Source organism: Ostrea edulis, chromosome 7, assembly GCF_947568905.1.
Source record: "Ostrea edulis chromosome 7, xbOstEdul1.1, whole genome shotgun sequence".
In the NCBI taxonomy this organism is placed as follows: Eukaryota; Metazoa; Mollusca; class Bivalvia; order Ostreida; family Ostreidae; genus Ostrea; species Ostrea edulis.
In genome coordinates, this window is record NC_079170.1 from 73968774 (window position 1) to 73984502 (window position 15729).

Genomic DNA, 15729 nt, shown 5'->3' on the forward strand with positions numbered 1-15729 from the left:
TGTTATATTTTCTTTATTTTTATATATACATGAATTTATAAAATATACATGTAGATCTTGGATATGTTACAATTTTTATTTGAAATTCACACAAAATCCAACAAGGACTGCATTTCAATCACACGATCTGACTCGGACCAAGCACCAAATTAGTATAATTACATGATAGCAGCATATAAACATATTTCAATTAGTTTACTGCCGTAAAATGGCTGAAATATTGCCTAAAAGACATAAAGCCCCAATCAATCAATCACACTCCAATTAAACCTGGAATCAGACATAGCGTAAAGCAATGGAGTGTAAACTATAGATATCATCCCATGACTTCGCAGATAAAAAGAAAACTGCAAAGATGGCTAAAATGCAGATATCATATGGAGAACAATAATCACACATGAATTTCGTCAACATTATCAAAGATAAAATTCTAATATCTTCTCAAAATATCACATCAAGCCTAAATTCAATGCTATTAAAACACTGTGTATCATCATGGGTATATCATGGTTTCGAAAAACGTGGCAGAATTTGAATCACTACTCGTCAAAATGTACAGTATTTTGTCCTTTAGTTTTCAAACAAAAAATATTCATTTAAATGCCTTTCAGAGGACTGATAAACATTTTGACAGTCTACATGTTTTATGTTTTCTATAAATCATTTTGTATAATAATATCAAATGCTTATATTCATAGGGAGAGAGCTGAAATAGGCTATGCCTGCTGCCGAATCCAATTCATGAATTAATGAATAACATATCCTTTAAATTAATCCAACACTTATACATCTAAACACTTTAAATAGGATCAATAAAAACAAAAAATACTAATATTCCAACAAAAATGTGGTAAAAAATGCAATTCTTTTCTTTATAACTTAATAATTAGGCAATATCATGCTTGAATTCTTAAAGATAAAAACAAATCCTTTCAATCAATTCTCTTTAGGACGAAAATAATCAATACTAGGTATTTCACCAGCAAAATTTATTCTTACACAAAAACCCTAATTTATAAACACCGACCAATCACGATTCAGATTGTTGTCGATCTTTACTTCACTAAAGACCTCCCATACAAACGTATTTTATCTCCAGATACTCCTCAATACCATAGCGACCACCCTCACGCCCCAAGCCCGACTCCTTCCATCCGCCGAATGGTACCTCTGGCATGGAGATCACCCCCTCATTTACACCCACGAGTCCCGACTCCAGACGTTCTGCCACCCTCCAAATCTGGCTGATGTCACGGGAGTAAAAGTACCCTAAATATTTAAAAGCAGTGCACAGAATATAAATGTTGATAGGGATATACAAAATAACTTACAATAGTCTGTATTGTGACCTTGGTAGATCCCTACTTTACATCAGAAGAAAATTGAGAATTTTTTAAATTCTGGCTGAAAATTAAAACCACGAATAACTGTACTTTAAAAGAATGTTACGAAAATATGATTGCACACAATGACAGCTGGATTGTTAATGTAATACATGACCTGTCTAGCATTGGTTTGGAATGTTTGTTTGAGGAATTGTGTATGAGTCAACTTATAGGTAGTAAGATAATTGAATTCAGAACAAAAACTTATGTCATCTCTTTCAAGTTCACCAAAGAGTGTTCTTTATCCATATCTAATAGATGACTTTTGTTTACAATCATATCTTAAAAGACCAATCAACTTAAATGGGGAAAAAGTATCACAAAATTCAGAACATCTGCACATTCCTTGAATATTGATAAAGGCAGACATAACAAAGTTATTGCAAAGTTAAAGGGTGTGAGGCTTTGGAAATCATGTGACCATAACGATATAGAAGATTTGTTTCATTTTATCCTGAAATGTCCCTTTCATATTGATTTGAGAAAAAAAATATATATTAGGGGTTTCTATTACAACAAGAGGCCCATGGGCCACATCGCTCACCTGAGTCACCTTGGCCCATATCTGAAGACTTTCCATATATATTTGCATGTAAAACCTTAGTCCCTATTATGGCCCAAACTAACCTTTGCAAACTTGAATCTACACTATGTCAGAAAGCTTTCATGTAAATGTCAACTTCTTTGGCCCAATGGTTCTTGAGAAGAAGATTTTTAAAGCTTTTTCCTATATTTGTATGTAAAACTTTGACCCCCCCCCCCCCCCCCCACCCACTTGTGGTCCCATCCTACCCCCCGGGGGCCATGGTTTGAACAAACTTGAATCTGCACTATGTCAGAAAGTTTTCTTGTAAATATCAGCTTTTCTGACTCAGTGGTTATTGAGAAAAAGATTTTAACTATATATTTGTATGTAAAACTTTGATCCCCCTTGTGGCCCCATCCTAACCCCGGGGGCCATGATTTGAACAAACTTGAATCTGCACTATGTCAGAAAGTTTTCATGTAAAAATCAGCTTTTCTCGCTCAGTGGTTCTTGAGAAGAATTTTCCTATATATTTGTATGTAAAACTTTGATCCCCTATTGTGGCCCCATCCAACCCCCGGAGTCCATGATTTGAACAAACTTGAATCTGCATTATGTCAGGAAGCTTTCATGTAAATCTCAGCTTTTCTGGCTTAGTGGTTCTTGAGAAGAAGATTTTTAAAGTTTTTCCCTATATATTTGTATGTAAAACTTTGATCCCCCCTTGTGGCCCCATCCTACCCCCAGGGGCCATGATTTGAACAAACTTGAATCTGCACTATGTCAGAAAGTTTTCATGTAAAACTCAGCTTTTCTGGCTCAGTGGTTCTTGAGAAGAAGATTTTAAAAGATTTTTCCTATATATTTGTATGTAAAACTTTGATCCCCTATTGTGGCCCCATCCAACCCCCGGGGCCCATGATTTGAACAAACTTGAATCTGCATTATGTCAGAAAGCTTTCATGTAAATCTCAGCTTTTCTGGCTCAGTGGTTCTTGAGAAGAAGATTTTTATAGTTTTTCCCTATATATTTGTGTGTAAAACTTTGATCCCCCCTTGGGGCCCCATCTTATCCCCGGGGGCCATGATTTGAACATACTTGAATCTGCACTATGTCAGAAAGTTTTCATGTAAACATCAGCTTTTCTGGCTCAGTGGTTCTTGAGAAGAAGATTTTTAAAGATTTTTCCTATATATTTGTATGTAAAACTTTGATCCCCTATTGTGGCCCCATCCAATCCTAGGGGCCCATGATTTGAACAAACTTGAATCTGCATTATGTCAGGAAGCTTTCGTGTAAATCTCAGCTTTCTGGCTTAGTGGTTCTTGAGAAGAAGATTTTTAAAGTTTTTCCCTATATATTTGTATGTAAAACTTTGATCCCCCTTTGTGGCCCCATCCTACCACCGGGGGCCATGATTTGAACAAACTTGAATCTGCAATATGTCAGGAAGCTTTCAGGTAAATTTCAGCTCTTCTGGCCCAGTGGTTCTTGAGAAGAAGATTTTTAAATGACCCCACCCTATTTTTGCATTTTTGTGATTATCTCCCCTTTGAAAGGGACATGGCCCTTCATTTGAACAAACTTTAAAGCCCTTCACCCAAGGATGCTTTTGGTCATGTTTGGTTGAAATTGGCCCAGTGGTTCTGGAGAAGAAGTCGAAAATGTGAAAAGTTTAACAGACAGACGGACAGACAGACAGACAGATAGACAGACGACGGACAAAAAGCGATCAGAAAAGCTCACTTGAGCTTTCAGGTCAGGTGAGCTAAAAAACTATGTGTTTTTAAACCAGTTAAGCTTCTTAGTGTAGACAATACTAAAGAACTCAATAAATTGGGAAAATTCTTAATAAAAATTAAGTAAAAATAATAAGTTTAGCATTGTAAGTCAAGATAGTAATTATAATAACTTCCTAATAACATGTGTATAAACCCATTATGTGATTATGAGTTGTGTAACTCAAGGACAATAAAGGTCAGAGGTAACTACCACACTTAAAATATCTAATTCTCGTGCATTCAGTTAGTAGCTGTTTGTCAATTATCATTTCATTTTTACAAAAATCATGCATTTAAAACAAAATTATTTCATTTTTACAAAAATCATGCATTTAAAACAGAATTATTTGAATGATATCATTGAAATTTCCTTTAATAAATTCTCACCTGATAATCCTGAAGTTGTAGCATTAGCTAAACCAACAACTTCATCCTCAGTCTTAAATCTGGAAACATAAGTTTCATATATATACATGTACACATGGTAAAAACAACTCTACTAAGGTTATTACAGGGAGCATAGAAACGGTGGGGCCATTATTCTGCAATATAGCAATTTCATCATCATAAGATTATCAGAACAATTTAATGAATCCGACACATATCAAACTTCCACAGGAAAAAAAATACATGAGTTTAAAATGTATTACTTATTGAGAGAGATCATGTCAGTTTTACATCTTTGACGTGATTAAACATTGCACTTGGCCTTATAAACAGCTGCTAAATATCTATTTTATGGCTGTTTTGCAATCCTACCTATTCTTTTTTTTTTTAAATATATATTTCTGTGCCTAGCTAATAAAACAGTAAATCAATAACTGAAAATTTTAGTTTATAATCATAAAAATCAATCAATAAAAGTTTCAGACAAAAACAAATTTATAAATGACTGAAGGATATTGGACATTCAACAAAAAATCAGCTGTAAGCATCCCAAGATCGATCCATGTAAACAAATGCACACACAAGTTGACCGTCTCCCAATTGGAAAGCGGTTCTTCAAAAGATCAGAGCAGGTCCAAATCATTAATAATCATCAGTCTGATCTACTGTTCACTCCGCATTATGTGATAGCTTTATCTATGACAGTGGAAATCCACCGTAGCCCTACCATGTTAAAAAAAATTTTCATCAGAAAACAATATGTATTACATTTTGGGACTGCTATGACAGTTCTTCCTCAGCACAATAATTGGGAAGCGACATAGAATAGAACCTCGGCCAATCAGAAGCAGCACGTCACAAAGTGACCTAATTTGTAGCTGTGAGGGGACACAATTATCTGCGTATTTCTCAACCATAGTAAAATAGATATAAAGTTCATGTTTTCGCTGATGGTGCAGGATATCTCCTCGATCTCAAAATATTCTTTGAAATATAAAACCTTGGCTAATGCCTCAGCTTTTATATTTCATAAAACATCTCCAAAGCTAGGAGGTTATCCTGCAACATTCATCAAAACATGAACTTTATTTCTTAAATAGATTGTATGCATTCCCCGAGAATCTGCAAATTTTAACACTTTTATTTATATTGGCACTTCACATTAATGAATTTATGTTATAAACAATCAAACATATTACAGTAAATAACATATTATTTGTCAGTTTGGATCTTTCCCAAGTCATAAACTCTTGGTGACTTTACATGAAACATAAAATTTTCTACTAATGGCAACCAGTTGCGGTAGCTCATTGGTAGAGCGTTCACTTCAAAACCAGGAGGTTGTGAGTTCAAGCCTCGCTCGTGCCATGGCTGCATCAAACCTAAGATGTTAACATAGGTAGTGATTACTCTTTTGCCAATATTACTCGGCATTCAGAAGTGAGAATCACTATTCTTTCAGATATGACCCTAAAGACCCTAAAAACGGGGGTCCCATGTTGCGGCAGGCATTGGAACGTTAAAGAACCCTCACTGCTATTGGCCTGAGCACTAAGCATAAGGTCTAAATTTGTGGTACTTCACCTACAGCTGGCGACACCTCAATATGTGTAAAAATTCTTAATGATACGTAAAACAAACAACCAATCAATCAATCTACTGATGGCCTACTTGATAATGCCAGCTATTGGCCCGAATATCTCCTCCTTGGCACATCTCATGTCGCCGGTGACTCCTGTCAGAATGGTGGGCTCGTAGAAGTTTCCTCCCATGCTCTTTCCACCGCACACAACCTTTGCCCCCTTACTGACGGCATCTTGTACATGGGCATCAATCTGCAAAAGAAAAATAATAATAATTCAGGTATGTGTGTTCTATTATTACTAAGTGTTAGATGCTGAGCTTTCTGGAGGTTTGAAAATGTGGAAATATTTACAAGCTTATCGCTGAGCATCCTATAACTGGTGTTCAGTAACCAGCTTTACCTTTTCCACGGCCTTTTTGTTGATGAGTGGGCCTTGCGTAGTCCCGGGAAGGATTCCGTCACCCACTTTTAAATCTTTCTCGACTACTGCTGCAAACTTGCGTACATATTCATCAAAAATGCTCTCGTGGACGTAAATTCTGTTGGCACACACACAGGTCTAAAATTCAAATATGATGCAAAACACTAGCATATTTAAATCTACAAAAATAATTTTAAAAAATTCCTAGATTATAAATCTTAAAAAATACTAAAAACTACAAAGCAAGGCCAAAAAAGAATAATATATAGTTTCTCAGGCCAAAAATGTCAAATTTTGATGAGGCAGGCAGGCAGGCATTTTGTTTGCTGTAGCATGAGTTATCTTTCCTCTTTATGCTTACTGTAGAATATGAGTTACCTTTTCTTTTTCATATACAGAATAAGCAATGGAATTTTTATTTGTATAAAACACATCTTCACATTATCTACCCAATACTAAATTACACTACTATTTTTAAACACTTGCACATACACTGTAAATGATACTTAACAATGTTATTAAAACCTTCTGAGATTCTTACATACATGTATGTATAACACACAAAGTTACAGATGTGGCGGGGCCTGAAAAACTATCAAATATTTTTTTTTTGCCTAATGAAGTTAATGTGGGCTCCATAGCTATGTCATTTGTTTCACTATAAATCTTATTGAGACATTGATCTCTGATGATCGCCCTTGGCTTGTCTTCGACGAGGATGACAAAACAATATCGTCTGTTCATTTTTTCATACTCGTAGTTTTCCTGTGATGCCAGACAATTCTAATGCTATGGCGAGACAAACCACTAATCTCAGAATAGACCCAATCAAGATTCATGAATGCATCCCTGAACATTTTCCCTGTCATCGGTAAAATTTAAAACTTACTTTTGAAAACAATAGTAAAACTCAAGGAAATAGAAATAATAACAATCACATATTCTAATTTCAGTAATAAAATTATATATTGCATGATATTCAAATCCTCTTGAGGACTTCCATATTGGAAACTGGAAAATGTGTTAAGTACTGGTTTGATAACTCTATTGGCCCACCTCGTTCTTGTGTTCACAAATCAAAAGAAAGATATGATGATGAATTTGATATGTTGTAAGTGTCAAATAAAAGTTTTCAACCCCTGCACCTTGGCCCTACTGTTCTTTTTAAAAGATTCTTACACCCCCACCCCCAAATCAAATTTCAAATTTTTACCCCATATTATGTTCCTAACCAAGTTCCAAGGGGTTAACATTTTATCAAACATGAATCCAGACAACATTGGGATATTTCAATATCAATATGACTAACATATAGCATTGGTGTTCTGGAGAAGGATTTTACAAAAAGATTTCAAGATTTTGCCCCTTACCTTCCAGTTTTATGTAAAATCTGATCCCTGATTTAAGCTTCAACTTAACAACATGCTGGGTCCATGATAAAAAGTTGAATTTACACAATATGGGTAAGTTTGCATATTGACAAGATCTAGAGTTTACTTTTGAAAAGATTTTTTTTTTATTTCCATAGAGAAGACTATTTTTAGCTCACCTGAACCGAAGGTTCAAGTGAGCTTTTCTGATCAAAATTTGCCCGTTGTCTGTTGTCGTTGTAAACTTTTCACAATTTTATCTTCCTCTTCAGAACTACTGGGCCAATTTCAACCAAACTTGGCCAAAAGCATCCTTGGGTGAAGGGCTTTTAAGTTTGTTCAAATGAAGGGCCATGTCCCTTTCAAAGGGGAGATAATCACAAAAATGCAAAAATAGGACAGGGTCATTTAAAAATCTTCTTCTCAGGGCTGTTCCATTAAAACATATGAGGTACCCGGGGACGGCAATTAAAAAAAAATCTATGGGTGCTTGTCATTGGTAGAAAATTGCATCTATGGTGGGTACCTACTGCCAGAAAACTGCATCTGTGGGTGGTTGTTTTGATAAAATCTTTATTTTTTTTTACCGAAACTGAGAGGAATGCAACAAGAGAAGGGAAGGGTTGAAAGTAGAATGTGAAACAAATGCCGTTTTCTGTCTTCATTTTATCTCGGTCGATGAGGTTCCGCGATCTGGTTATCGTTTCCGGTTTGACTCTAAAATTATAGCGACCGGAAATTAGGATTATCTCCCTTGTCCAAAATGGAAAACGAAACGTGCTCGTGGTCTATTGAAACGGGTTTTTTTTTTTTAAATTCTGCCGATTCTACCCAACATGTCAAATCGAAAATAAAAATAAAATGCATTTTCAATTTTACGAATAGAAAATCGTGAAACGCAAACGTATTGATTTGTATTTGGTAATCATTATTCGTTTTGTGAAATATCTTTATTCCGTATTTTTAAAAACCATGTAAACAGATATGGCCACACACGATGACAGTACCGATACCTATTCAAGGTATCACACCGGTAATTATTTTCACTATATATTACTATAGAGGGGAAAAAATCATTAAAAATCAGTTTACAAAATTGATGCCGAATAACGCAGTCAGACACGTTCGATGTTACATATTCGTCTGCCGACACCAGAAAAACAACACCCTACGCGACATTTTCGAAAAAAAATTGCCCGCAAACAAGACTACCCTCAAATCCACGTGTTTTTCACATGTGTGCAAACAGCCGGAGTGCACCTCAAGAAGTAGCCTCAGCTACCAACAGCGAATAGTTCCTTTGTATACACTTGATTATTTCTACAAATTACACAAAATTTCCTAATCAGGGGTACAAAAATTAAGAGAAAAGAAGAAGAGGAAATGAGAAAAATAGCGCAAGGAAAAAAAATATTTCTTTAAATATATGGAACTACAATTGACTAAGTTCATTTTGATTGGACAATTACCGGTGTGATACCTATATCATTCTTGGCGACGAAACAGATGCTGAGATGACATTTCATCACGAAAAAAAGGAATTGATAGAAATAAATATTTCTCATACAATTGGCGGTATTCTTGCTGCTAACATAACACAAATTAAATGCAGTGCTATTTGGGTGTTTAAAGATGAGAGGAAGGTACAGTTGTTAGCGACTTTACTTGATTGGATGTTCTATCGTTAGTGATAATGTCCTACGGACCCGGTTTGAGTGTGGTGAGGACCTGTACCGAGACACATTTAGATTATTCTAACTAGTGACTGTCATAATAAATGTATTTGAATACATGTACGTGCATCTCTGCCGTCAAAAATCCTAACAGGGAATAGTTCTAACAGTGTGAGAAATTGTTAGATGCTTTTGAAATTAATATGATGAACGCCTGTAAAAAATATGACCAGATAAAACTCAGAAAGGTATGCATATTTCTCGTAAATTAGTATACCTTGTGTAGCGGTGGAAAGAATTTTAGTATCAAATAAAAATGAAAAACAAGAAACTTTTCTTTCAAAAAGATGGTAAATAATTCCATGGGCATGTCTATGTGGGGAAAATGGGGTAAAAAATTATTTCATGGGGGTATAAACATTCTGAAACTAAAAGTGGAATTACTACATACAATTGTAATTTAGTGCTTATATTAATTTTTTTTTCTTTATGTTTACAATTTGTTAATGTAAAATCTTTATTGAGCATAATACAGCAAAATTACTGAACAACATTATATAAATACTGGATACATCAAAGAGATATGACCTTACACATTCTCGGCTTATGTTCTACCAAAGTGTAAATAGATACATGTATATAGTTATACACTGAATTTGAATTGCATTTTTTTCCCAAAATTCATATTAATGTACTAGTCACTCTAAAGAATTTTTTATCTAATATTTTTAAAATACATGTTTTGTTTATTTGTACTCACGAAATAATGTTAATGATTTATTGAAAATGAAACGATAGATATTAAAAATGCTTATTTTATTTTAATTTTTTTTTCTCCCAACCGACCCTAAATTTTATTTTTAAAATCCGTAAACCAATAAATTAAAAAACTGTGGCCTAATAGTTGTTTTTGAACATTTACAATACTAGGCTTTTTATGAACAGGTAGACTTATAAAATTGATTTAGTTCATCGTGTTTAAGAAAGACAGTCTTGATAAAATAAATTGATGGTTCTATGATCAAGCTTCATTGATGGCCAGTTATTTGAATGGTGATGAGACCCAAGATACTCTTCTCTTTACTATCATGCTTGGGAACATCTGAAAATAGACCTCTATTCAGAGGTTATAAATAGTCATTCATACATATTGAATTTAAAGAAAAAGTGTATTTCACATTTATTTCACTTCTATGGGTGGTGCCGCACTATCTCAAATTGCTTCTGTCAGTGGTCCCTCATTTTTATGCTTCTATGGGTGGTTACCCAAATTTTAAAGTGCCTTCCCCAGGTACCTCATATGTTTTAATGGAACAGCCCTCAAGAACAACTGGGCTAGAAGAGCTGAAATTTACCTGAAAGCTTCCTGACATATTGTAGATTCAAGTTTGTTCAAATCATGGCCCCCGGGGGTAGGATGGGGCCACAAGAGGGGATTAAAGTTTCAAATACAAATACATAGGGAAAAACTTTTAAAATCTTCTTCTCAAGAACCACTAAGCCAGAAAAGCTGAGATTTACATGAAAGCTTCCTGACATAATGCAGATTCAAGTTTGTTCAAATCATGGGCCCCAGGGGTTGGATGGGGTCACAATAGAGGATCAAAGTTTCACATACAAATATATAGGGAAAATCTTCTTCTCAAGAACCACTGAGCCAGAAAAGCTGATATTTACAAGAAAACTTTCTGACATAGTGCAGATTCAAGTTTGTTCAAATCATGGCCCCCGGGGGTAGGATGGGGGGCCACAAGGGGGATGAAAGTTTTACATATAAATATATAGTTAAAATCTTCTTCTCAATAACCACTGACTCAGAAAAGCTGATATTTACAAGAAAACTTTGACATAGTGCAGATTCAAGTTTGTTCAAATCATGGCCCCCCGGGGAGTGGATGGGTGGGGGTGGGGGTGGGGGGTAGGATGGGGCCACAAGTTGGGGGGGGGGGGGGGGGTCAAAGTTTTGCATACAAATATAGGGAAAATCTTTAAAAATCTTCTTTTCAAGAACCATTGGGCCAAAGAAGTTGACATTTACATGACGTAGTGTAGATTCAAGTTTGCAAAAATCATGGCTTCCAGGGGTAGTTGGGGCCATAATAGGGACTAAGGTTTTACATGCAAATATATATGGAAAAGTCTTCAGATATGGGCCAAGGTGACTCAGGTGAGTGATGTGGTCCATGGGCCTCTTGTTCATATACCTCTCCATTGATTCCCTACCTTAAGTCTGGGGACCATATGATTTGAACAAATTTGAATCGCCACTCATTAAAGTAAGGAAACTTTCACATAAGTTTTGTTTTTTGCGGGTCCATGTAGAGGTTCTTCAGAACATTTTCAAAAGATGCCACCATATCTAAAATATTTCTTGATTTAAATTATCTCCCCTTTGTGACCCTTCATTTGAATTATTTTAAAATCCCCTTTCTCGAAGGAAGCTTTATGGCAAGTTTCGATGAAATTAGCCCTGTAGTTCTTACGAAAATGGAACTGCTAAAAGTTTACGGATGGATTGACAGAGAGACATCATACAAAACGTGACCACAAAAGTTCAATTGCGTCTTCAGCTCAGAATAGCTTAAAAATAAAAGTATATATTCTACCTCTTACAGTTTCAAAGTTCTAGGAAGTTTCAGACCGACAGAAAAGTTATACCATTTCTCTGCTTCACAGGCAACATAAAAAGTATTAGATGTACATACAATGTATATATAAATGGACATACAGATTGATGGAAAAAGTGATTCACTGATTTTCCCTATAGGGACCTGAAATGTGATGTGTACATGTATTGCATGAAATAGGATGTACCTGTCCGGAACACCTGAACTTGGCTCCCATTGTGCCTTGGACGGCAGCATCAACATCTGCACTCTCAAACACGATGAATGGGGCATTTCCTCCTAGCTCCAGAGACACTTTCTTAACTGTGGAGGCACACTGCTGCAGTAATAGCTAGAAAAAGGAACACAGTTATACAAAACAGTCTGAAAATGTGAAAAATTAAAGACATCCATGTGTTGTGCATGCAGTACTCCAAATAGGGCAGTCAATCTGATTAATAATTGGATCCTTTGATTAGCTCACCTTCTACCCTAGTGTAGCGAACTACTACATGTATGTGAGCGGATCAAAGGATTTGGTGATTTTAATCAGATTGAGAGGTTAGCATGATTATTTCTATAAGGGCACATCTAGCATCTCATACATACTGGATACAAGAAAAGGGCATGTTTCAGCTTACTATATAGCCACACAAGTCATCGTGGTATAAAGTTTTAGAAAATGAAATACATATTGTACATTTAAAGGGGCATGGATGCGATTTCAGCTGAAAAAGGTCAATTTTTTTATTTTTCCATTTTTATTGTTCACAATGTTTAACTAAAGTATTTCTAATGGTCAACCAAAATTTGAATATCAGTTGTTGAGTTACAAGTGAGATACAACACTCACAATTCTTTGTTATGTAAACAAGGCTCATACCATGTTTTTGTTCATACATATAGATTGCTTAATAGGAAAAAAAAGCATGTTTAAAACAAAATGAGATGTGCCAAACACTAGAAACTATCTAAATGTGTTAAGAATTAACTTGTAAATTGAAACATCTGCTTAAAACAAACTTTTACTAGTATATTTAACCTATGTAAACAAAAACATGACACGAGCCTTGTTTACATAACAAAGAATTGTCAGCTCTATACCTTCCATGCACCTCAACAACTGAAATTCAACTTTTCGCTGACCATTAAAAATACCTTAATTAAGCATTGCAAACATTAAAAAATGGAAAAATAAAATTTAACAAGAGGCCCATGGGCCACATCGCTCACCTGAGTCACCTTGGCCCATATCTGAAGACTATCCATATATATTTGTATGTAAAACTTTAGTCCCAATTATGACCACAATCTACTCCTGGATGCCATGGTTTTTGAAAACTTGAATCTACACTACGTCAGAAAGCTTTCATGTAAATGTCAACTTCTTTGGCCCAATGGTTCTTGAGAAGAAGATTTTTAAAGTTTTTCCCTGTATATTTGTATGTAAAACTTTGATCCTCCCTTGCGGCCCCATCCTACCCCCGGGGGCCATAATTTGAATAAACTTGAATCTGTACTATGTCAAAAAGCTTTCATGTAAATATCAGCTTTTCTGGCTCAGTGGTTCTTGAGAAGACGATTTTTACAAGATTTTCCCTATATATTTGTATGTAAAACTTTGATCCCCCCTTGTGGACCCATCCTACCCCCGGGGGCCATGATTTGAACAAACTTGAATCTGCACTATGTCAAAAAGCTTTCATGTAAAAATCAGCTTTTCTTGTTCAATGGTTCTTGAGAAGAAGATTTTTAAAGATTTTCCCTATATATTTGTATGTAAAACTTTGATCCCCCTTGTGGCCCCATCCTACCCCCGGGGGCCAAGATTTGAACACACTTAAATCTGCACTATGTTAGGAAGCTTTCATGTAGATATCAGCTTTTCTGGCTCAGTGGTTTTTGAGATTTTTAAAGATTTCCCTATATATTTGTATGTAAAACTTTGATTCCCCCTTTTAGCCCCATCCTACCCTCCGGGGCCATGATTTGAACAAACTTGAATCTACACTATGTCAGAAAGCTTTCATGTAAATATCAGCTTTTCTGGCTTAGTGGTTCTTGAGAAGAAGATTTTTAAAGACTTTCCCTATATATTTATATGTAAAACTTTTATCCCCCCTTGTGGCCCCATCCAACACCCAGGGGCCATGTTTTTAACAAATTTGAATCTGCATTATGTCAGGAAACCTTCATGTAAATATCAGCTTTTCTGGCTCAGTGATTCCTTTTTTCTTTTCTTTTTTCAGTTTTAACAACATTTATTCAGGTATATAGTCAGGCTTTTACAAAACCCTTACAACCCAAGCTGACCAGGTGGTACAGGGTTTTAAGAATTCTAACTCTTTCGCTCACACATTCACATGGACAGACATTCATACTAAACGAAGGCTAGAAGTAAAGAAAGTAGAAAAAATTGACAATCTACTCTGGCTGAGTTCATAAATATCATACTATAATAATTAACAATCAGATATATGATGTAATACCAAGGTTGTTATTTAAACAAGAGGTCCATGGGCCACATCGCTAACCTGAGTCACCTTGGCCCATATCTGAAGACTTTCCATATATATTTGCATGTAAAACCTTTATAGTCCCTATTATGGCCCAAACTACCCTTTGCAAACTTGAATCTACACTATGTCAGAAAGTTTTCATGTAAATGTCAACTTCTTTGGCCCAATGGTTCTTGAGAAGAAGATTTTTAAAGCTTTTTCCTATATTTGTATGTAAAACTTTGACCCCTCCCCCCCCCAACTTGTGGCCCCATCCTACCCCCCACCTCCCCACCCCCCACCCACCCACCGGGGGGCCATGATTTGAACAAACTTGAATCTGCACTATGTCAGAAAGTTTTCTTGTAAATATCAGCTTTTCTGAGTCAGTGGTTATTGAGAAAAAGATTTTAACTATATATTTGTATGTAAAACTTTGATCCCCCTTGTGGCCCCCCATCCTACCCCCAGGGGCCATGATTTGAACAAACTTGAATCTGCACTATGTCAGAAAGTTTTCATGTAAAACTCAGCTTTTCTGGCTCAGTGGTTCTTGAGAAGAAGATTTTTCCTATATATTTGTATGTAAAACTTTGATCCCCTATTGTGGCCCCATCCAACCTCCGGGGCCCATGATTTGAACAAACTTGAATCTGCATTATGTCAGGAAGCTTTCATGTAAATCTCAGCTTTTCTGGCTTAGTGGTTCTTGAGAAGAAGATTTTTAAAGTTTTTCCCTATATATTTGTGTGCAAAACTTTGATCCCCCCTTGATGCCCCATCCTATCCCCGGGGGCCATGATTTGAACAAACTTGAACCTGCACTGTGTCAGAAAGTTTTCATGTAAAAATCAGCTTTTCTGACTCAGTGGTTCTTGAGAAGAAGATTTTTAAAGTTTTTCCCTATACATTGTATATTTGTGTGTAAAACTTTGATCCCCCCTTGGGGCCCCATCTTATCCCGGGGGCCATGATTTGAGCAAACTTGAATCTGCACTATGTCAGAAAGTTTTCTTGTAAAAATCAGCTTTTCTGGCTCAGTGGTTCTTGAGAAGAAGATTTTTAAGATTTTTCCTATATATTTATATGTAAAACTTTGATCCCCTATTGTGGCCCCATCCAACCCCCGGGGCCCATGATTTGAACAAACTTGAATCTGCATTATGTCAGGAAGCTTTCATGTAAATCTCAGCTTTTCTGGCTTAGTGGTTCTTGAGAAGAAGATTTTAAAAGTTTTTCCCTATGTATTTGTATGTAAAACTTTGACCCCCCCCCCCTTGTGGCCCCATCCTACCACCGGGGGCCATGATTTGAACAAACTTGAATCTGCAATATGTCAGGAAGCTTTCAGGTAAATTTCAGCTCTTCTGGCCCAGTGGTTCTTGAGAAGATTTTTAAATTACCCCACCCTATTTTTGCATTTTTGTGATTATCTCCTCTTTGAAAGGGACATGGCCCTTCATTTGAACAAACTTGAAAGCCCTTCACCCAAGGAT

At 35.9% G+C, this 15729-nt stretch overlaps 1 protein-coding gene across 2 annotated transcripts in view; it reads right to left on the reverse strand.

Moving 5' to 3' along the window:
• Nucleotides 1-15729, reverse strand: part of LOC125653618 (succinate-semialdehyde dehydrogenase, mitochondrial-like) — a 34986-nt gene continuing 19257 nt past the window's right edge. For both annotated transcript variants that reach the window (XM_048883189.2, XM_048883188.2), the window contains exons 8-12: nt 11944-12087; nt 6066-6224; nt 5752-5915; nt 4081-4139; nt 1-1269 (exon numbers count right to left, since the gene is read on the reverse strand). In XM_048883189.2, the coding sequence (XP_048739146.1) occupies nt 1064-1269; nt 4081-4139; nt 5752-5915; nt 6066-6224; nt 11944-12087 (732 nt within the window). In that variant the 3' untranslated portion in view covers nt 1-1063. The remainder of the gene's footprint in view (nt 1270-4080; nt 4140-5751; nt 5916-6065; nt 6225-11943; nt 12088-15729) is intronic.